The sequence below is a fragment of the Pezoporus occidentalis genome, unplaced genomic scaffold (genome assembly GCF_034315485.1).
Source record: "Pezoporus occidentalis ecotype Australia unplaced genomic scaffold, CSIRO_AGI_Poc_V1 ctg42, whole genome shotgun sequence".
Taxonomy (NCBI): Eukaryota; Metazoa; Chordata; class Aves; order Psittaciformes; family Psittacidae; genus Pezoporus; species Pezoporus occidentalis.
Genome location: NW_026915747.1, coordinates 5,962,188 through 5,984,300, shown reverse-complemented (window position 1 = coordinate 5,984,300; position 22,113 = coordinate 5,962,188). Strand labels below are relative to the sequence as shown.

The following is a 22,113-nucleotide window of genomic DNA, read 5'->3' as shown; positions in this document are numbered from 1 at the left end:
AGCACCGCAGTGCCCTTCTCTTTCACCTGATGTGTGCAGAAACACCTCACCCATCACTCTAAACGCGCTGTGTTTTCCTCCATCTCCCCGTTGAAGCAGTGGGCTGCTTCTGGTGCTGTCGGACCCACACAGTCCCCAAACCACCCCAGTGCCACCATTTGTGCCCCTTTCCCTCCCTTCTCCCCTTCCCAACACTCTCCTTGTCTCCCTCGACTCCTTCCAAGCACACAATTGCTTTTCAAACCCAGTTTTGGTGCCTCGGTATCCCGTGTTTCTGGTTCCGACATGGTGCCATTGATACCGGGCTTGCCTATGGCCCTGAGCGCATGGGAGGACCTCCCGGGAGGCTCCTCCACAGGCCTCAGACAAGCTCGATTGCACATCAAAGCGATAATTTAATGATTTAAACCCCAAATCGGCAATTAGCGGCTGTTTCTCCGCAGGGAAGCAGCGTTTGAGCTGCCCCCCTCCCTCCTCCTCCAGCCACCTCAGCGCAGAGCCCTCCTCCGCCATTACCGCACGCCGCCACCGCGGAACTACAACTCCCATCATGCCCCGCGGCGCAGCGCCGCCGGCTGAAGGCTGCAGGGACGCGCCGCGGGGGACGCTGGGAGTTGTAGTCCCGGCCCTGCAGCCGCGGCGGTGTCGGTGAACGGGCAGCGGGCGGGGACCGAACTACCCGCGGCCGGGAGGAAGCGGGGCCGGGCTCGGAGAGCGGGGCCGCGGCCCGGGAGCGGGATGCGGTGGCGGCCCGGGACGGTGTCTCCCTGCTTGAGGCAACGCCATGCACCCGGCTGTGGCGGTGGGGCTGGTGTTCGGCGGCTGCTGCAGCAACGTGGTGTTCCTGGAGCTGCTGGCCAGGTGCGGGGGCAGCGATGGGGTCGGGGGTCGGGGCACGGTGTCCCCCACCGGCTTCAGGGTTTGTGAGGGGAGGAAGCGGCAGCGGTGGCCCTGAGGGTCTCCAGGAGATGGAAGCGGTTTGTGAAGGGATTTGGGGTGATGGTGGGGTCTGGGGTGATGGGCTCTGTGGCCCCCGTGGCGTGGCCGGTCCCCTTCATGGCTTAGGAATGCCGGGGTTCCTCAGCAGGGTGCCAGAAGGAGCCCGGGTGTGGATTGCCAGGCCCTGGCCTTCTTGTGCCAGTGTCTGGTGAGGTTTTGGGGGGGCTGTCCCGTCCCCCCGTCCCCCCCAGCTTGGGCCCAGCCTGGTCCCGTCATGGTCCCAGCATTGGGAATCTCATGTCTTTGGTGACACAGGGACCACCACATGCATCAATCCGGCCTCAAAACCCCACTCTGATGCCAAGTAACATCTGAAATCCCAAGAAGAAGACGTGCAGGAGCTGTGTAGGGATCCCTGGGGCCAGCAGGCGGGGCCGAGGGGACGTTGTTCATCTGGAAATGTGATCTTTGGTAGCAAAATGCAGCCGCAGAGCCAAGGTGGTGATGGTGAGGAGTCCCTGTGGGGCTTGGAGCGAAGGAGAATTCCCAGGTGGCAGAGAGAGGAGGGCTGATGTTTAGGGTGCTGTGTAAGTGCTGTGTCACCTTCCTTGCCCTATGGAGGAAGGCTGACATGGCTTGGAAAAGGTGATGGTCCGGGAGTTTTATGTCCAGGGTCGGTCAGCAAGTTGTTAAAGGCAAAGAGTGTGTGATCTAACTGGAAGAAAGTAATGATTAAACTGGTTCTGTGCCTACAGTCATAGTAAGTCAGTGTGGAGCTGCATCCCCTGACCGCTCCATACTGTGTTCACATCATAGAATCACAGTTTGGGTTGAAGGGAGCTTAAAGCTCCTCCAGCTCCAACCCCTGCTATGGGCAGGGACACCTTCCCCTAGAGCAGCTTGCTCCAAGCCCCTGTGTCCAACCTGGCCTTGAACACTGCCAGGAATGGGGCAGCCACAGCTTCTCTGGGCAATCATTCATAGGTAAAACCTGCCCTTACTTCCTGCCCACCCATCATCATCCCAGTTTGATCAGAGAAAAAGGGAGTGCAAGAGGAAGCCTGCCTCTGTAAGCCAGCAGTGGGGGTATTTGAGGCTAAGTGGGAGGCTGGGATGCAGGTACCTTAACACAAGGTTGCACAATCCCTCAGCAATCCCTGTATAAATCGAGAAGCGGTTCCTGGGGGAACAGACCTTGTGTGATGACTTCTCTTTCCTCTCAGGGATTGCTCTGACCTCTGCATTTCCTGTTGGCTTGTGCTGGAGCATCAGTGAGGGAGGAGGGATGGGCCCTTCTAATGTGAAGAGAGCTTTGGATCTGGCTTCTTCCATTTGCTTGCCACTTAGGCTTGTATATCCTGAAGCCAGACCTTAAAACAAAACCGAGCCGTTTTGCCCTATTCAGAATTAGGTGTCTGAACCCCAGAAGGGATTTTGAGCAGCAAATTCCAGAAATTCAATTGCAGACCTCAAGGAAAAGCTGCTTTTCACATACAAGCTTCTCTTAAGCAATGCCTCTCGTTCCCCTGTTCCTAACAGCTCCGTTCCTGTACCCCTCACTTGTGCTGTTCACCTTTGGTCCCTGAGTTGGGGTTACACTGATTATTTCTTTAGGTCTTGGGGTTACCTGGAGGGAAAAGTCTCTCCTGGAAATGAATGTTCTCCTAACAAGCCAAGTCCTGGAAGAGGATCACAGGAACAGGTGGTGACCAGACTAAGTCTAGTGAGGGGGATTGGGAGAAATTTGTTAAGGATTTATGAGGACAGAGCAAAGGAATGAGAAGTGTTTAGTCTACAGGTGCGTGAGGACAGACAGAAGACTTTAAATGTGTGGAGAATGGCTGCAGGGAAGAGGAGAGAAATTTTTCAGCTAGGCTCTGGAGGCAGAACAAGAAATAAGGGGCTTAAATTGCTATGAAGGGGATTTGAAGGAGGCCAAAAACCAGGTTTGCTCCTTCTCAGTGTAGTGAAGTGGGTTTGTGAGAGAAAGAGCAGGAAAAGCCTTTGTTGGGGGGTTTAAAGAGCAAGTTAAACTTAAGTCCCTGAGTAACAAGGAATCCTGGACAGGGCAGGAAACACCATCCAGTTCATCCCATGATCCATGATCTGCTCTTCACCACCTGAAGCTGTGTCCTTGTGAGGTGCCTCCTTTGTAAGGCCAGTTGAGGCTCTGCATGGTGGATATCAATGCAGGGGGTTCTTCCCTCTATGGTGCAAATGGGGAGGCTGCTCTTTTGCAGGGGCTGTGGAAGGAATTCCCTACAGAGCATGGAATGTTCTACACTGTCTTTCATCCCAGCATCTGCTGGGGCTGTGAGACAGCCCAGGCAATCCCATCCTAGTAGGCAGGCTGACAATTGCATTCCAGTGTTTTCATGTTGCTTCTGGAGGACGTGTTATCAGTTAGCTACAGCTAAAGCGGATCCTTGTGGTTGATACAGCCACACATCTTGTCTCTCCTTTGAGGTCTATCAGTGTGTTAGGATTGTGAGTCAAAGATACAGATACAGCCTGGAGGTTTCTTTGTTTGTCTTTTTACTATCAGTCAACGTATAACCCTGATAATGTGAGGTATATGTACAGCAAGGATCTGTAAATGGGGAGGAAACAAAGTCTAGTGCATGGGAACAGTCTGGGTTTATTCCAAGTTTACACGTGCTCTGTATTCCCCTATAGAGATAAAGTTTACAATCCTGGAGCCTGGCCTCTCTCTACTGTTCAGTATCTTTTCACTTCCCCAAGTCACTTCCGAACCTCTTAACCTCATTGTACAGCAGGAATTGAGGTCTTATGGGGGATTGAGCTCTGAAAAATGTGAATATTGGCGGGTGGGTAGAGAAGAGGGGCTCAGGCTAGTGCCTACCCCATGGAAAATGCAGGGAGAAGGTGGCCTTTGTGAGTGCTCTTAGGTGGCAACTGCTTGCCAGCTCTGCATTATCCAGTGCTGCTGCTTCTGAGAAGTCTTGGGGGGTGACAGAGGAGATTTTGGAGATCAGGCCTTTGGCTCTGCTACCCAGGAGACAGCTCGGTTATTCCGGTTTTCCAGTGCATCCCTCAGCTTGCATTCTGTATTCTAGATATAAGGAAGAAGTTCTTTAATGTGAGGGTGCTGAGGCACTGGCACAGGGTGCTCAGAGAAGCGGTAAGTGCCCCATCTGTGGCAGTGTTCAAGGCCAGGTTGGGCAGAGCCTTGGGCGACATGATCTAATGTGATGTGTCCCTGCCTATAGCAAGGGGTTGGAACTGGATGATCTTAAGGTCCTTTCCAGCCCAAACCAGTCTGGGATTCTGTGATTCTACAAAACTGTGTCTAGACCCAGCCTCTAACTACTTGTGATGGGGTGCTGTGTGAGCAAGCTGCATGCTTGTGCACCAGGGTGAGGATCAGAACTCAGTGGTGTGCAGCTTCTCCATTAAGTCCTTGGCCTCAGTTTCTGTCTTGCAGCAGAGACAGGGGAAGTACTCACTTAAATTCCCATTTCCTGCTGCAAATAACAGGGAGCTTTCTGATTATGTGACATGTCACTGCCGCCTCTGAGCCCACAGCTGACTGTGTGCCTCCTCAAAATCCTCTCCTGCTGCCTGTAAGCTTCTTAGGAAGGAGGCAGGCTCTGCAGTGGACATGTCTGTAGGATCACCATGCGGGGATTGTCAAGCTGTTGTGGGCTTGTGTGCAGTTTTTCTTCATCAGGGATAGTAGTGATAGGACAAAGGGGAATTGGTTTCAACTTAAACAGGGGAGATTTAGGTTAGATATAAAGCAGAAGCTCTTCCCTGTGAGGGTGCTGAGGCGCTGGCACAGGGTGCCCAGAGAAGCTGTGGCTGCCCCATCCCTGGCAGTGTTCAAGGCCAGGTTGGACACAGGGGCTCGGAGCAAGCTGCTCTAGTGGAAGGTGTCCCTGCCTGTGGCAGGGGGTGGAGCTGAATGAGCTTTAAGGTTCCTTCCAACACAAACCATTCTATGGTTCTTCCCTCAGGGTAAACACAAGGTTGATTTGCTCAGAGGTGGTGTCATTTCCACTACAAAGGCAGTGATGGCTGCAGTGCCTGGGTCTCCAGGAGAAGAAGGATGCTCAGCTAAAAAGGTCTTTTTCAAGGTCAGACACTGCTTTGTGGCTTATGATACAAGCAGAACCACAGATACTACACCTTGCTCTGCAGGCACGGACCTGAGCTTGGCACTTCCCTCATGCAGTGGAAGTAAGCGCTGTTGGAAATCCTGCTGCCTTCCTCCTGGGTGGATTCATCATTTCACCTGGCCTCTAAAAAGTACAGCAGCTTGTAGGTATGGAGAGAGCCCTATCAGAGCCACTTCTCTATGAGAAAGGGGGAGATCCATAACCATGGTTAAGTCAAGTGTGTGATGTTGCTCATTCAGACTCTGCACCCTGCAGGACGTCATACAGAGCTCTGAGGTGTGACCAGTTTCATCTGTCACTTCCAAACCAAATTTAGCACTTGACCCATGGTCACAGAATCAACCAGGTTGGAAAAGCCCTTTAAGCTCATCCAGCCCAACCGTTCTCAGCACTGCCAAGGCCACCACTAACCCATGGCACTGAGGCCTCGTCTCCACGCTGTGTGAACACTTGCAGGGACGGTGACTGCAGCCCTGCCCTGGGCAGCCTGTTCCAATGCCTGAGCACCCTCTGGGAAGGAATTGTTCCTCAGCTCCATCTAAACCTGCCCTGGTGCAGCTTGAGGCCGTTTCCTCTTGTCCCATCCCTTGTTCCTTGGGAGCAGAGCCCAGCCCCTCCTGGCTCCAGTCAGGCACTTGGAGGGAGCCATCAGGTCCCCCCTGAGCCTTCTCTTCTCCACACTGAACCCCCCAGGTCCCTCAGCCCTTCCCCATCACACTTGTGTTCCAGGCCCTGCACCAGCTCCTTTGCCTTTCTCTGGCCCTGTTCCAGCACCTCAATGTCTCTCTTGTAGTGAGGGGCCCAGAACTGAACATAGGATTCAAGGTGCAGCCTCACCAGTGGGGGTGGCTGCTTATTACCTCTTTGGTAGTGTTTGAGGAAGAGATTGCTGCACATGTATTTACAAGCACAGATGAATAATACCTGCAGGGTGGTGCTGAACAAAGGCAGTGTGAGGACCTGGACAGATAAAGCAGTAAAGCCCTTCCAGGTTGATGCTCACTCTGTGATTATAAGCTGTGAGCCTCTTTTTATGAGAACCCAATGCAGTGTTTGTTCTCCATGGCATTGCTCTGATGCTTGTCTTTCTTCCCCTTTCTGCAGGCAGTTTCCAGGATGTGGGAACATAGTGACATTCTCCCAGTTCCTATTTATTGCAGTGGAAGGCTTTATCTTCGAAACCAACTTTGGGAGGAAGAAGCCAGCCATACCAATAAGGTATAGTTGTTCTGAACACTTTTGTTAGGCACAAATTGTCTAGTTATCTGTTATCTCCAAAAGTGTTGAATCAAATGGCTTATCAGTTTATCCTGTCTAAATCCCACCATTCTGCAGTATTTGTGAAGCCACACTGAGAACCTGTCGTGCCTGATAAAAGATGAACTCCTCTTTTTGATGAGAATTCTCAATAGGAAATTGCCATCAGATACTTCCCTGTCCAAGCAGTAGGGCAGTGTTTTGCACACTGAAGAGTTGGCTGTGTTTTGAAGACCTTTGCTGTGACTTTGGGACTTGGTGCAATGAGTGTGGGGGGGAAAGGTTTACTGGAAACACAAACTCACTTCTGCATTTCTCCATCAGGGTTAATCTTGTCCTGGCAATGGCCTGGCATGTTCCTGCTCTCCTCCCTGGCACTCAGTGGATGAAGTGAAGAGGTTTAGTGAGGTGCCTTAGCAGACTGCCTGGGGCAGCTGAGTGTTGGGACAAAGATCCTCATTACAGGAAGTTGAGGGCAAGTTTAGTGCCATTCATGGCTGTGTCACAATGAGGAACTATAGTCTGTGGAGGCGTAGAACCATGGAGGTGGTGTTCAGCCTGGATTTGAATGGTTTCTCCTTCCACTCAGGGTAATGATGCCTGCTGGCAGACATTGAATCCCCTCAGATCAAGCCTTGTCTTATGCCACTGCCCTCAGAAAAGAGGGGTATGGAGGAAGTCCTTGCTAAAAGATCTCATGTGGAGTATCTTCAGCTCCCCTTTGCTTCTGGAGTTAGCACAGCTTGCGTCAGTGCAGGTCAGGTTGCTTCCTGTCCTAAGTACTTGCCTGTTACATCCAAAGGGGACTGATCTCCTTGTCACAGCCCCAAGAGCTAGGGCTCCTGCTCAGCTCCAGACTTTTCCTTGCAACCCAGAATCTGTTCCTAAGGTGACTCCCAGCATCCCAGGGAGGTATATGCACAGCTGTCAGCTGGCTTATGTTGTTTCTGTGTTTCAGGTACTATTTCACCATGGTGGCCATGTTCTTCACTGTCAGTGTGGTGAATAACTATGCCCTGAACTTAAATATCGCCATGCCACTGCACATGATCTTCAGATCAGTGAGTACTGTCATCCTTTTCCTCCTCCTGTGACATCTCTTCTGGTTATCTCTGCAAGCACTGTCCCTGCATGTGTTTTGCCACCCTCTCTTTCTCTAAGGGCACCAAACTCCTATGCAAATAGTAAACTCCATGTAACTCGTGGGGAGAGCAACTTTCCTCTGAAGGCTCAGTTCCAGTTCTAACTTTCACAGTGTTGATCATTATATTTCAGCTTAATGGATAGACAAGGAAGGGGGCTCAACCAGGCTTTATATTTCCAAAGGTGATGGGGAAGTAAGTGACAAAACCAAGCCCAGACTCTGGCTGTCACCTCTGAGTGAACTGAATCCTGGCCAAGGGCATCCAGCTTTCCCTTCCTTCACACAGCTGCAACAAGTGGTCCATGTCCTAGTGCAGGCGTCTTGGTTAAACACCCAAGGTCAGAGAGCATGGATTTGGCCTAGTTCCACCTCCACTATTACTGCATTGTCTTTGCTTTGGAAAGTGCTATTAAAATGCATCTTTATTTAAGTGTAGATGAGCACCAGGCTACAATATCTGATAAAACCAAAGAAGATGAAGTCCCAGCTATTTGGAATAACAGAATCTGCTGGGCAGATCTACTGTTCTCCCACAACACACCACGCAGTTGAGATACCTGAAGTAAGGAGAGGTTAAAAAGAAAACCAGACAACATTCAGAGACCTGTCCTGCATGAACCGTAATGGATGGTTCTTGTATTGCAGCCCTGCACTCAATCTGTGGAGCCATAGTCCTGTTCCCCATTAAAACCACAGCAGGTTCTGATCTGTAGCACACACTGAATGTCACGAGGGAGCCAAAAATGGGGAAGATCCTAGTAGCCTGTTTGCCCCAGCATCCTTGTTCCCAAGCCACCCAGCTCAAGTTCTCCCCTCCTCCTAGCTGAAATGGGACTCATAGAATCATTTAGGTTAGAAAAGACCTTTAGGATCATCAAGTCCAACTGTTCTGCAGCACTGCCAAGTCCACCACTAAACCATGTCCCTAAATGCCACATTGTATGTCTTTTAAGTCCCTCCAGGGATGGTGACTCCACCGCTTGCCTGGGCAGCCTCTTCCAGGTTCCAGTGCTTGACAACCCTTTGGGTGAAGAAATTGTTCCTAATCTCCAATCTAAACCTCCCCTGGCACAACTTGAAGTTGTTGTGTCTTGTCCCCGCCTTGCCAGTCTCGCTGATCCTGTTCTGGCACGTCTGTTGATGATTTGGCATTAGTTATATTGAGTTTGTGGTGTTTCTCTGCATCCCAGTGCAAGGAATTTTGTCATGCTGACCTTCTCTTTTATTTTAATCCTCTTTCTCTTCCTCCCCAGGGTTCTCTCATAGCAAGCATGGCTCTAGGTATCATCATTTTGAAGAAAAGGTAAATTAAAACCTCTTTTTACATCACCAGGGAATGCTTTGCCATTGACTTAATCCTGACTGCTTAGTGCCCTTTCCTGTTAAATATTCTTGGTTTACTGGTGGGGAAACTGGGGACATAAAGGTATGCCTGAACTAGAGGCTGGAATAGTTCCCTGTTGCATTCCCACCAACCTTCACTCCTTCATTTAAGTCAGGCATGGATTGAAAAGAGAGATTAACACATCACTGCAGCCTTCTGTGTTAGTTCTCTTCTTTCCTCTCACTTGAATGAGGCCAGTACCACTCCTGATGGATGGTTGTACTGGTCTGGCTGGGATGGAGTTAACTTTCTTCATAGCAGCCCATATGGTGTTGTGTTTTGGATTTGTGGCTAGAACAGTGTTGATAGCACTGATGTTTGGGCTGTTGCTGAACAGTGCTTACACAGTGTCAAGGCTCTGTTTTTCCCACTCTGCATCCCTAGCAAATAGGCTGGGGGTGGACAACAAGTTGAGAGGGGACACAGCTGGGACAACTGACCCAACATGGCCAAAGGGATATTCTGTGCCACTTAATGTGTGCTGCAATAGAAACCAGGGTGGAGGAAGAAAAGGGTTGGGAGGAATTGGCTTCAAGATGGCCATGCCTGTGGGAGGTGATGAGTGATTGCTTTTGCATGTTTTGGGGGTTTTAGTTTCCTCCCTCACCTATTAAACTCTTTAGCTCAAGCCATGAGTTTTCGTGTTCTTGCACCATCCCATGAGGTTGGGGGAATGAGTAAGTGCTGTGTAGGTGCTTGGCTGCTGTTGGGGTCAACCCACCCACATCAGGTCAGGAGGGTCCTCCCAGTACTTTAGGGTCTGGCTGTTGGACCAGCATGAGCACATCCCCTGCCACTCCATTACTACGTAGATGTCCAAGAGGGATCCTCTGCCACAGCAAGGAGATCTTGGTCCAAATGCTTCTTTTTGTTGCTGTTGGAGTGAGTTGACCTTCCCTCTTCCCTCCAGTGTTAGGTAATGGATATGTGCCCATTACTCCATGTTCACACCAGTGTAACGGAGCTAAATGTGATGCAAGAGAGCAGGAGATGAATGACACAAGGCTGAGCTGGGTCATTGACATCTCTCTTCTCCCCCTGTGCAGATACAGTGTATCTAAATACACATCCATAGCCCTGGTGTCCTTGGGGATCTTCACCTGCACTTTCATGTCTGCAAAGCAAGTGGTAAGGATTGGAAAGGGCCTGAGGGCAGAGCTGTGAACCTTACTGACAGGAGGAGCTGCTGTCAGCACCTTCATCACTAATTCCCTTTGCTTGACTATTAATGGAAAGATAAAATGTATTCTGGCTCTAAATCTGCTTCCCAAAAGCTCTTGTTCCTGGTTTAATTTTCATGTGGGTTGGAAGGAAGGGATACCCACATATGTGTGGTTTAGCTTAATTACAGGTGCCTTTTAACCTGTTTAGGTTGCTTTTTGCTGACACTAAACCATTATTTATAACACTTAGCAGCTGTTTTACTGTGATGTGTTGCAGTAGGAACAGTGAATCTTAAACAAAACTCATCCATCTTAATCCTTTGCTCTTTTTATCCCAAAAGAGGTTGCCAGCGTTCAGGCTAGATTATTCCAGGCCTGCTCTCATCCAATGTAACTTTCTGTGACCCTTGAAATAAAGTGCATGTATTTGGAGCACAGGAGGAATGAAAAAAATCCCTGTGTAACACCACTTTGGGCTGTTCCTGGGTCAGCACCTACAGCCTGATCTTGTCAACTGAAGACAGGAAAATGGCATAAAGTGGTGGTCAAGTGAAAATTGGTTGCACTTTATCCAGCTCTGAGAGACTGGGAGTGAACCAGGGCTGTCAAAGCTCCAAGTTCCTCATTACTGAATTGCTTTTCATGTCCTTAGAATGTCTGAGAAGGTCTGTGCAGTGCAGCTTTGCCCTGTATTAACCCATGTGCAGCCATGGGGTTGTGGGATAGCACAGGCAGTTGTGGCAAAGGTGAGTTAATCTAATTTGCCCTAAACTACAGTGGAAAAGAGTCGAGCCAAGTCATGTTACCTGGAGTTTTGCCCTCAGCTAACAGCCTCTACAGGCCTGGTTTCCTCAGTGTCTTCACTGCAAGTCGGAGCCCTGGTTTAATACCTGACTGGGGCTTGCCCAAACCCCTTGTTCTTTCCTGCACCCTCATCTCTGAGATGAGGACAGATGAGCTGATGGGCTGTCTGGGAGCTTTCTAAGTGTTATTGATCAGTTTTGTGGTTGAAGAGTTCAGTCTTTTGCTAAGCTAGGGCGTTCACTCAGAAAAGCTGCTTTCTTGGTCAGGCATTTACACTTTCTGCTGGAATCTGGTGCATTCCCTGAGCAGAATGGAAAGCAGAGCGTGCTGTAGTCACTGCCACCTCTGTTCAGAGAATATGAATATGTTGTTGGAATACAACACACAAACCAAGAGTGAGGTACAGGCAGGTTGAGCAGCAGGGACATGGTGGCTCAATGTGACTGTGTTGTGTCTCCCTCCACCAGGCATCTGACTCCAGCTTAAATGAAGAGGATGGACTCCAGGTTTTCTTGTGGTGGCTGCTAGGTGAGTGTCACATCTCCAGCTGACCGTGCTGGGTCAAGACTCAGCTCTCTGATGTCCTTAAAGGTCTTTTCCAACCTAGTAGATTCCATGATTCTACGTGGATTGTGTAAAGCAGATGGTGCTGGGAGTCCCTGTGCTGGGTTTAAGTTGTGCTGAGCATCTGGTGGATGTTGGTTTGCAAAGAAATAGGTTTTGGGGCACCCATCAGCAGCTTTGTGCAAGGGGATGCTCTTCGTTTGTCAAATGAGGTAAATAAGCAGTTCTTCAAGGTAGTGGTTTAGTGACAAAGTGAGACTGCAGTCATGCATGTTTGCAGGTATCTTCTTGACTTCTTTCTGCAAAAGAAGCCCTACCTGACACACCTGATGCTATGAGGTAGACTGCATAGAGGGAGATGGGATGTGGCTGATTCAAGTGTTCATTCAGTATTTAAAGGAGGTGATCTTGCCCCTCTGCTCTGCTCTGGTGAGACCCCACTTGCAGCACTGTGTGCAGTTCTGGTGTCTTCAGCATAAGAAGGACATGGAGCTGTTGGAGCAAGTCCAGAGGAGGCCACAGGGATGAGCAGGGGCTGGAGCACCTCCCATATGGAGACAGGCTGAGAACATTGGGGCTGTTGAGCCTGGGGAAGAGAAGCTGTGTGGAGACCTCAAAGCAGCTTCCAGTGTCTGAAGGGAGCTACAAGGATGCCGGGGAGGGACTCTTCATTAGGGACTGGAGTGATAGGACAAGGGATGATGGGTTCAAACTGAAACAGGGGAAGTTCAGGTTTGATATAAAGAAGTTCTTCCCTGGGAGGGGAGTGAGACATTGGATGCCTGTGTCCCAAAGGCCATTACCAGTCTACCAAGTCTGGACTGACTGAAAGCCAACCTGTGGGAGCCTGCAGGCTGATTGACCTGAGCTATGCCATGCTAGAGCAGTGTGACAAGGATGTGCTTCTCTTCCAGGTATTGCTGCGCTCACCTTCGCCCTCCTCATGTCCGCCAGGATGGGGATTTTCCAGGAGACCCTGTACAAGCGGTTTGGGAAGCACTCCAAAGAGGCCCTATTTTACAATGTGAGTCAGCACATCCTTCCTGTTGCTTTTAGTGGGCAGATAGAACCGCTGAGAGAATTCCTTCCCATCCCATAGGCAGCACAGATCCGAAGGATGACACACTGCAGAGCTGGAGCAGGGAAGTGTGTGCTCTCATCCAGATGTGTGAGGCTGCTTTCCCAGGATGAGAAGTGGGCTGGGTGCACATAACCTGTTAACATCATGTCTTTTCTCTCCAGCACGCGTTACCACTCCCTGGCTTTCTGCTTCTCGCCCCCAACATCTACCACCATGCAGTCCTCTTCAGCCAGTCAGGTAAGTGCTGCACAGATGGATCCTTGCTCTCACACCTTTCTGTCCTCTGGAAAATGCCATAGGAAGCTTTCATTCCAGCAGTTTTGCACATCAGACTGTTGTCTTGGGGTGTTCAAGTGAAATTCAACAGGCTTTCCAGCACCAGAAAGCTTCTGTATCTCTCAACCCTGTCATTAGGTTGAGGGAGGGGATCCTGCCCCTCTGCTGTGCTCTGGGGAGACCCCTCCTGCAGTCCTGATCCAGCTCTGGGGCAGCAGCACAAGAGGGACGTGGAGCTGTTGGAGCGAGTGCAGAGGAGGCCACGGAGATGCTGCGAGGGCTGGAGCAGCTCTGCTCTGGAGCCAGGCTGAGAGAGCTGGGCTGGGTCAGCCTGGAGAAGAGAAGGCTCCTGAAGGGGAGACCTGAGAGCAGCTCCAGTGCCTGAAGGGGCTGCAGGAAAGCTGGAGAGGGGCTTTGGACAAGGGCCTGTAGGGCCAGGCCAAGGGGAATGGCTTTAACCTGCCAGAGGGGAGACTGAGATGAGCTCTTAGGCAGAAGCTCTTCCCTGTGAGAGGGTTTGGGAGTGGGAGCAGCAGGACCCAGGTGTAAACAGAGACCCATTGGCTCTTCTTTTGCTGGTGCTGCACTGGCTTTGCTGTGTTAGCCCTCTCAGAGCCTCACAGGTGATTCATCCAATTTTAATAGTAGGACAGCCCTGAAGAAACTAAGACAAAGTATATCTGCAAACAATGGCCTTTGTCATTTACCAAAGTAGGAACAAGATAACTGTCCAAAATCAAACCGTGCCCGCACCTCATCCTGCCTAACACAGCAACAGCCTCCTGAAGCTGCAGTGGCCAGTCCTGGATGGGATAGAGCCGTTTCTCTGTGCATCATCTTTAAGCAGTAGGAGGCAGTGACCTTGCTCCATCCTTTTCTCCCTGCAGAGCCGTTCCAGGTCCCAGTGATCGGCCTGACCCTGCCAATCATGTGGTTCTACCTCCTCATGAACGTCATCACTCAGTATCCTTTGAAAGCGCAGCTTGAGACGCCACGGAGATGGCACTGGGGTGGGAGAGGAGCAATGGGGTGGGGATATAAAGTCCTTGGGGTCTCCCCTGCGTTTGGGAGCCGATGTGTGTGTAATTTGGATAATAGGGAATGGAATTTGACCTGGGGCTTATGATTTTTTCCAGGGTAGCTGAAATCTGGCACCGCCTCCCCAGGGACAGGCTGACTGGGGTAAACTCACTACAGTTTTGCCAGCCAGCTCTAGGTGGAAGGGACACATCAGGAGCTATCTGGAATACCTCAGTGTAGAGTCTTCCAGGTAGAGAGGAGAGGTCTGAAAGTCTGATGAAGCTGAGATGCCCTCAAGAAAGGGACCCTTCATCTGAGACCCTCTTACCATTTTCCTCTCACTGTTCAGAGAACATAAGTTGCTGCTCAGGCTCCTCCATGAAACCCCCTTATTTAATCTGCCTTTCCCATACCCCTCAAGGGGAAAGGGAACTTCTGCTGATGGATTTAGATGGGATATAAGGCAGAAGCTCTTCCCTGTGAGGGTGCTGAGGCACTGGCACAGGGTGCCCAGAGAAGCTGTGGCTGCCCCATCCCTGGCAGTGTTCAAGGCCAGGTTGGACACAGGGGCTTGGAGCAAGCTGCTCTAGTGGAAGGTGTCCCTGCCCGTGGCAGGGGTTGGAGCTGGAGGAGCTTTATGGTCCCTTCCAACCCAAACCATTCCTTAGTCTGGATTTAGGTTCCCTTACTCTATGGCAGGGACTGTAAACCCTGTGTGCCACCAACCGTTCACCAGGCTCCTGGGCTGGAGTAGTTTTTCTGTCCTAGAGCAGGGCTGGTGGGAGATTTGGGGTTTCTTTGGGGTTTGCAGTGAAGCTGTTCACAGCTGGGGAAACACTGATGTGCGGAGAAGGGAATCTTATTCCCTCTATAACCAGACTTGGGTTGCTCATTGCCCAGTCCTCATTCCCAAAGGCTTTCCAAGGTGTCCTCCTTCTTCATAGATTGGATAGAAGGAGGAAATCCTTTCCTGTTAGGGTGGTGAGGCACTGGAATGGGTTGCCCAGGGAGGTTGTGAATGCTCCATCCCTGGCAGTGTTCAAGGCCAGGTTGGACGAGGCCTTGGGTGATGTGGTTTAGTGTGAGGTGTCCCTGCCCGTGGCAGGGGGGTTGGAACTGGAAGATCTTAAGGTCCTTTCCAACCCAAACCATTCTGTGATTCATCCCTGATGTCCCCTTACCTCACCTCTGCAGGTACGTCTGCATCCGCGGCGTGTTCATCCTCACCACGGAGTGCACGTCCCTCACGGTCACGCTGGTGGTGACGCTCCGCAAGTTCGTCAGCCTCATCTTCTCCATCCTCTACTTCCACAACCCCTTCACAGCCTGGCACTGGCTGGGCACTGCCTTCGTCTTCATGGGGACTCTCATGTACACCGAGGTGTGGAACAGCCTCGGGCCCTTCCTGGCTCACTGGAGGAGGAGGTCAAAGGAAGAGTAACAGCCTGGGACCTCTCTGCAGGGACCTTTTTATTGTTTTATAGAGCAGAGCAGCAGGGAATGCCCCAGAAGGGGTTGTTTTATAACACAGGGGAGGTGTTGGCTGTGCCAAGCTCCTGGGAAGCGTGGAGCCTCCCCTGGGAACCTACTGAAACGGATCATGGAGAGACAATGTGGTTATTTTTGCAACCCTTTTCGCTTCCAACTTCTCCCCCTGTTTTCCCATTTGAAGAACCCTTTGAAAGTCATGGAAAAGCTGACCCAGTTCTTTAGGAGCCCAGCCTTCTTGTGGTGCTGTCGTCCACTCTTCCACCTTCAGTGAGCTGGGCCCTGAGCCTCTTTGGTGCCGTCCTTTAATGTCCGGGGAACTGCTGTGTGTGCAGCAGGTTGTTGGTTACACTGGAGATTTCAGGCCTGGCTGTTAACCTGATCCTATTACCCCTGTGCTCTGCTCCTGTAGAGCCTTCCAGTCTGCCCAGTAGGTCCTTCACTGGGGAGTGGCTCAGGGGGCTGATTCCCAAGCCAACGAGTTCCCATCAGTGGCAGCAGGGAGTAGCTGAAGTGCTTTGATGCTTTGCTGATTCATAGGGTAGTTGGGGTTGGAAGGGACCTTTTAAGCTCATCAGGTCCAACCCACCTGCAGTGAACAGGGACATCTTCAACTAGATCAGAGTCCTCAGGTGTTGCTGTAATACTCCACCAGCCAGAGGGTGTCCTGGGTTCTTCCTGCCCCTGTTAGGTCCTCAGTAGAGGTCACTTTCCAGTCACTTCCTACTTTTCCCCTCATCCCAGTCATGTGCAGTGGGTTTTGTTAACAACAGCCTGTGCTGAGCCCCCAGTGCACCCATGATTCCCCCCCACCCCCAGATCCAGCCCCACCTCAGGGTTCAAATGATGCCAAGGAACTTCAGGGCCAGTACAACTGAGCTTATTTCTGCTGCTGGGGGCTGGTTTTGCTCTCCCGTCACCTGGATCTCTTCTCCCGCCCCTTGGGCATCAGCATCGCTTGTGGCATTTCTGTGCATCATAGCAGCATCCAACTGGTGCAGGATTGGTGCCTCCAAGAGCTTTGGGTGTGTGTCCCAATGAGTGCAGGCAACGTGTGGCCAGCGATTTGAGGAGCAGAAGCTGCAGCTCTTCTGGGAGCTGCTCAGTGTTGGGCAGAGCAAGTTGTCTCAGCTTTGGAGCACGAGGAGCACTGTTTTGTGCTGTCTCAGTTGTCCTGGAGCACCTTGTTCCCATCCTCGTGATGCTGTCCCTGCTCTGCTGTGATAGTTAAAGCATCCAGAATGTCAACCTCATTCACATCCAGCTTGGCCAAGGACAGACTGTTACTCTGCCACCCAGCATCCCAACAGCTTTCCAACCCATCTCCCACTGTTAGAGCTATATCCAGCCCATCCTGAGCAATGGCCACCTTTCCAGAACCTCCTCCCTGGTGGTTTTGTTGCTGTTCTTTACCTGTGTCACAGACATGCCCCTTCCCAGCTCCTTGCTCACCACAGTCTAATCACTGGTGAGTGGAAAAGGGGAAGCCTTGATGCAGTGCAAGTGCTGAAGCACTGGTGTGTTGTCAGCATGGTGTTAGCCACCGACCCAGAGCCCAGCAGTCTATGGACCACTATGGAAGTGACTTGACTCCATCCCAACAGTGGTATGATGCTGATGGGACCCATGGCTCCTTCCTGAGGTGCTGTGAAGGGTTTTGATTTTTCCTGAGCCTGGAAAACCTCTTGGTTCTTGAGAGTCAGACATGGGATGTTTCCAAGGATTCAGTAGAGGGGGACACTGTGGGTCAGCTCCCCTTTCCATCTCCTTGCGTGGGCTCCAGGATGAAGGATATTGCTCCTCAAAGCTGTTAACACAGAGCTTCAGCTGCAATGGGGAGGGAGGGAAAGGCACCACAAATTCAGCATCAGGGACTGAGTAACTGGTGGGGTTTTAGCAGAGCAATAGCTGAGCAGTGCCTGAGTGAGAGTAACCTGTACATAGCCACTCACCAGGTCACTCTTCGTTTCCAGATCACATCTTGTCTCCAGTTCCTGTCCTCCTGGTAGGTTTGGGGCTACTTGGGTTCCCTCCTTTGAACCATGTGCTGTCCTTGGCCTTCTCTCATACCAAGTGTCAGCGATGGGTTGAGAGTCGTTGTTGTCAGGGGTATTTTTATGTGACTCGTGTCTTTCTGTATATTTATAACTCTTACAGTGTCATAGAAGATGCAGCGATTCCCTTCCTGCTGCAGGAGAGCATTGAGCTTGCCCAGCTGCGAGACAAAGAAAGGTCCATGAGGAAGGGGCCCCATTAGCCAAAAGCAGTATTTAAATCCAGGTTTCTCCCCCCCAGAAAATGGGGCTACTGCTGTGCTTGGTTTTAATGTTCTAGAGGTAATAGCACAGATTTTTCAGCAGGGGCTGGAAAAGGGGGTGAGCCAGAAAGCTTTTTGATCAGGGTTGAGCTTTTGGGTTGGTTGGTTGGGTTTAGGGTGATGCTTTTGTTGGGTTTTTAGTATATGAAGTAAACTCTTATGTATATGTATCCTCTTCAAAGCGTGTGGGGTTTGTTTCTCCATCCATGCTGTGCTACTGGAATCAGCTGCTGGTGACTGGAAAATACACGGAGCTCTGAAGTCAAATAATTCCTGAGGCTCTGAAATCAGCACACAACTTGTCCTGCTGTTACATGAGAGAAGGTAGGAGAGACTGAGCCTGGCTGGGGTTTGAGGGCAAGACCCATCCCTCCTGCATTGAAACACCTCCAGAGTGCCCTCGAGCACCAGCACCCCCAGGCCTCCCCTACCCCATGTGCTCCTCACGTGTGTCCTCCAGGGCTTGCTGATCCTACCCAGAACGCGTGGCCCCATCTGTGCTTCAGTCCAGCATCGATGCTGCCACGAGGTGAGAAGCTGCCTTCCCCAAACCTCCTCTTCCTACTCCTCCATAGAGGCCCGCAGGGAATGGCAGCTCAACCAGCGATGTGCCATCAGCCTGTGGTGCCAGCAGACACCCTCTTGTGGCTGTTTCCTTCCCTCTCTGCAGCCCCCCCCAAGCGGGGACCATCCATCTCCTCCATTCCTTTGTTGTTAAGTTTGGTGAGCTGAGTTCCTTTAACTGAATTCCTTCGGTTTTGTCTGGCTTATGTCAAATCACAGAATCACAGAATGGTTTGGGTTGGAAAGGACCTTAAAATCATCCAGTTCCAACCCCCTGCCACGGGCAGGGACACCTCACACTCAACCATGGCACCCAAGGCTCTGTCCAACCTGGCCCTGTAGTCCTTAGCATACACAGCTGAACTTGGTGGAGTCTTAGGCTGAGAAGTGGTGCTCAGCTGTGTGCATCAAGGCCTCCAGACCACTGCAAAGGGGAAGATGAAGTTCCATAATACCAAGCCCTCTCGCAGCATCTCCGTGGCCTCCTCTGCACTCGCTCCAACAGCTCCACGTCCCTCTTGTGCTGCTGCCCCAGAGCTGGATCAGGACTGCAGGGGGGTCTCCCCAGAGCACAGCAGAGGGGCAGGATCCCCTCCCTGAGCTGCTGCTCACGCTCTGGGGGTGCAGCCCAGCACACGGGGGGGTTCTGGGCTCACGCACACACTGAAGCCAGGTCTCAGATGGGTCTTGAAATTGGGGTCTCCAGCAGTGATGTCTTCTCTGGGAGGACCCTCAGCATGGGGGATCTCTCCCTGTGGAGCCTTCCTGCCTCGGGGATGGGCGCTGACTTACATCTGCGTGCTTCTGCTTGCGCAGGGAAAAGCACGCATGATAAAAATGCAGGAGCCGCCTCCTCCCTGCAGGAAAATGGATTTCAGGCTCAGCCCCCAGGGTTCCCCTGCCCCTGCCTTACGTGAGGCAGGGAAATGTACCAGCAGCTTGAAATCTTTTGTGAGGGTTACTGGGAGGGTTTGTCCGAGCAGCAAGATGTAGTGCGGAGCCCGCACAGGGTGGGCAGGGCTGACTCCGTGCCAGGGGGCTCCAGACCCACAGACCACAGAACCCCAGACTGGTTTGGGTTGGAAGGGACCTTAAAGCTCCTCCAGCTCCAACCCCTGCCACGGGCATGGACACCTTCCACTGGAGCAGCTTGCTCCAAGCCCCTGTGTCCAACCTGGCCTTGAACACTGCCAGGGATGGGGCAGCCACAGCTTCTCTGGGCACCCTGTGCCAGCGCCTCAGCACCCTCACAGGGAAGAGCTTCTGCTTTATATCTAACCTAAATCTCTTTAAGTTTAAACCAGTTCCCCTTTGTCCTATCCCTACAGTCCCTGATGAAGGGTCACCATGGGGAGAAGCCGGTGGAACACACCTTGGCATTAGAAGGGACAGCTGGTAGCTGAAAGGGGAACTCAAAAGTGGTTTGCAGGCTGGGGCTGCTGAAGCAACACCCCAGCAGCACAGGATGAGACCCAGCAAGGACCTCCTGGGTCTCCTTCAAGCCCTTCTCTGTCTCTCCCTTGAGTGAGGGATTCAAAGAGGGACCCGGGTGGTTGGTGTGATCACACTGAGCAGCAGCTCTCCTCACCCTCTGCCCCATAGGGCTGTTAAACCCTAATTCACGTTGACAGCTGCCAAACAGCAGTCTATTCTGCAGCATCTTCCCTTAGACAAGCTCCTGAGGGAGCAGGCAGAGGGAATGGGGCAGCCAGACACTGCCAGGGCGTGACATAGAGCTTCAGGGTTGGAGATGGATGTGTGTGATCAGCAGGGAAATAAACAGCCCTTTGGTCAGTGCTGGGAGCTGTTCCTCATCTGTCTGCAGGACACGGTTACAGGGATACAATAGAGAGGTGTAGCTGCTGGGTTTGGAGCGGTGTCACCAGCAAGTCAAGCCTCTGCCAGCGGTTCTAGGGTTTCTGGGGTTGGTATCAGTGGGGTTAGTGGAGGAATGAGGCAGGGAGATGAGGTCAGAGTGCCAAACCCAACCGTTTTGTACCCATTTGTTTAATATACAGCTACTAATGTGGGGAATGGGTGCTGGAGAGCCCAAGCCACCACCAGCCTTCTGCTGTTGTCTTCTAACCAAGCCCACAGCAGGTTGCCCTGGCTGCCTACACACTGTGGTTGTCCATGGAGCATCTCGGCCTTCAGTGCTCGACATGCGCAGCAGATGGCCAGTAGTTCTACCTGTCCTAGGTCCAGGGGTATGGACTTGTTCTACAGCCCCTGCAGGGGGGGATTCTTCACTCTGCATCCAACTTACAGCCAGAAAACTTCACATCCTCTCCTTCAGGCACAGGTCTATATGAAAACACCATCCCTTTATGTCTGACAAACTCTCCACCCCTTCATTCAGCAGCTCTTTATCCTACAGCATCTGCATTGTGCCTCCTACCGCCTTGCTGCTGACCTAGGGCAGGAATCAGGATGAAAGAGCTGCTCTGGGCTTCCCAAAACGCTTTTGCATGGGCACAGTCTCCTGCGCTTCACTTCGAAGACAGCATTTGAGCAGGGATACAGAATCCCTGGATTCTGATCCAGTGCTTATGGAAATCCTCCTGGGACAACACAAATCGGTGCAGTTTCCTTCCGCCGTGGTTCACCCGCGCGTAACACCGGGTCGTGAGACAGCGTGTGGTAAGCACGCAGCTCCCCGTGGCTGGTAAAGCCATTTGCATTCACAAGGCAGCCACCACAGCTCCTGATTCTATTGAATGTTGAATGTTTCACTGAAAAAAGGAGGAAATTCAACAGCTTGGTACAGTCCCCTCTGTGAAACTCAAGCCTCGGAGCTTTGTTTCACTATGAGTGACTGACCCTGCTGTAATCCCAACCGCTTCCTGCCAAGGAAAACAGAGTTCCCTGGCACAATGAAACGTAAACCTTACACCCCAGCAACACAACAGCCTCCAGGCTCAAGCAGATGTTCCCTGCTTCAGAGTGCAGGAGACAAAGGGCGGCTCAGCAGACTGCAGTTGGTTGGGGGTGAATCCTTGTACATGGGGGCTGCAGCTTGAGTTGTGGAGGGCTGGCGAGGGGGAAGAGAGCAAGTGAGAGCACAGCAGGAAAAGGTCAGGGAAAGCAGGAAAGAAACGGGGTATTTGGCTGAACTGGCTTCAAATTCAGCTTCTTCCTTAGAAATTCCCATGTCTCGCTTCCACACAAGGTCCCTGTGAGGCACCACTTGCAGCACTGTGTGCACTTCTGGTGTCCTCAACATGACGAGGACATGGAGCTGTTGGAGCAAGTCCGGAGGAGGCCACAAGGATGCTCAGGGGCTGGAGCACCTCCTGTATGGAGACAGGCTGAGAACATTGGGGCTGTTGAGCCTGGAGAAGAGAAGCTGTGTGGAGACCTCAGAGCAGCTTCCAGTGTCTGAAGGGGGCTACAAGGATGCTGGAGAGGGACTCTTCATCAGGGACTGGAGTGATAGGACAAGGGGTGATGGGTTCAAAGTGAAACAGGGGAAGTTCACGTTAGATACAAGGAAGAAGTTCTTTACTGTGAGGGTGCTGAGGCACTGGCACAGGGTGCCCAGAGAAGCTGTGGCTGCCCCATCCCTGGCAGTGTTCAAGGCCAGGTTGGACACAGGGGCTTGGAGCAAGCTGCTCTAGTGGAAGGTGTCCCTGCCCGTGGCAGGGGATTGGAACTGTGTGGGCTTTAAGGTCCCTTCCAACCCAAACCACTCCATGATTCTATGAACCCCACTGAACATGCCACATTTGGAAGTAATTGAAAGCTCAGGACCCAAGAACTGGTTGCAAAATAGGAGATTCTCTTCAAACATTATTGTCTGGTACAAATGCAATACCCTGATCACAAAAGAGCAAAGGATTTTACAACCGGGAAATAAGAGTAACCTGTATGCTCAGCTCTCTATAAGCAAAATAGACATATAATTCCTACACTGAAGAGCTCCACATTTAAGACATTCCTGTAAAGAGGAGCAGTTTGAAGCTTCCGTGCTCAT

The 22,113-nt window shown here is 51.6% G+C and overlaps 1 protein-coding gene across 1 annotated transcript; it reads left to right on the top strand.

Moving 5' to 3' along the window:
• The first annotated feature begins 631 nt into the window (after nucleotides 1–631).
• Nucleotides 632–16,997, top strand: SLC35B4 (solute carrier family 35 member B4). The gene is made up of 10 exons (XM_062634271.1): nucleotides 632–861; nucleotides 6,183–6,296; nucleotides 7,294–7,396; nucleotides 8,733–8,782; nucleotides 9,910–9,991; nucleotides 11,298–11,358; nucleotides 12,309–12,418; nucleotides 12,637–12,712; nucleotides 13,639–13,714; nucleotides 14,966–16,997. Exons 1-10 carry the CDS (start codon nucleotides 785–787, stop codon nucleotides 15,210–15,212), a joined length of 996 nt encoding a protein of 331 aa, XP_062490255.1. The 5' UTR covers nucleotides 632–784; the 3' UTR covers nucleotides 15,213–16,997.
• The last annotated feature ends 5,116 nt before the right edge of the window (nucleotides 16,998–22,113 follow it).

Coding starts and splice junctions, on each gene's coding strand:
- SLC35B4 (XM_062634271.1), top strand. CDS start 785: ATGCACCCGGCTGTGGCGGTGGGGCTGGTGTTCGGCGGCTGCTGCAGC. Junction 9,992..11,297: donor TCATGTCTGCAAAGCAAGTG/GTAAGGATTGGA, acceptor TCCCTCCACCAG/GCATCTGACTCCAGCTTAAA. Junction 13,715..14,965: donor CTCATGAACGTCATCACTCA/GTATCCTTTGAA, acceptor TCACCTCTGCAG/GTACGTCTGCATCCGCGGCG.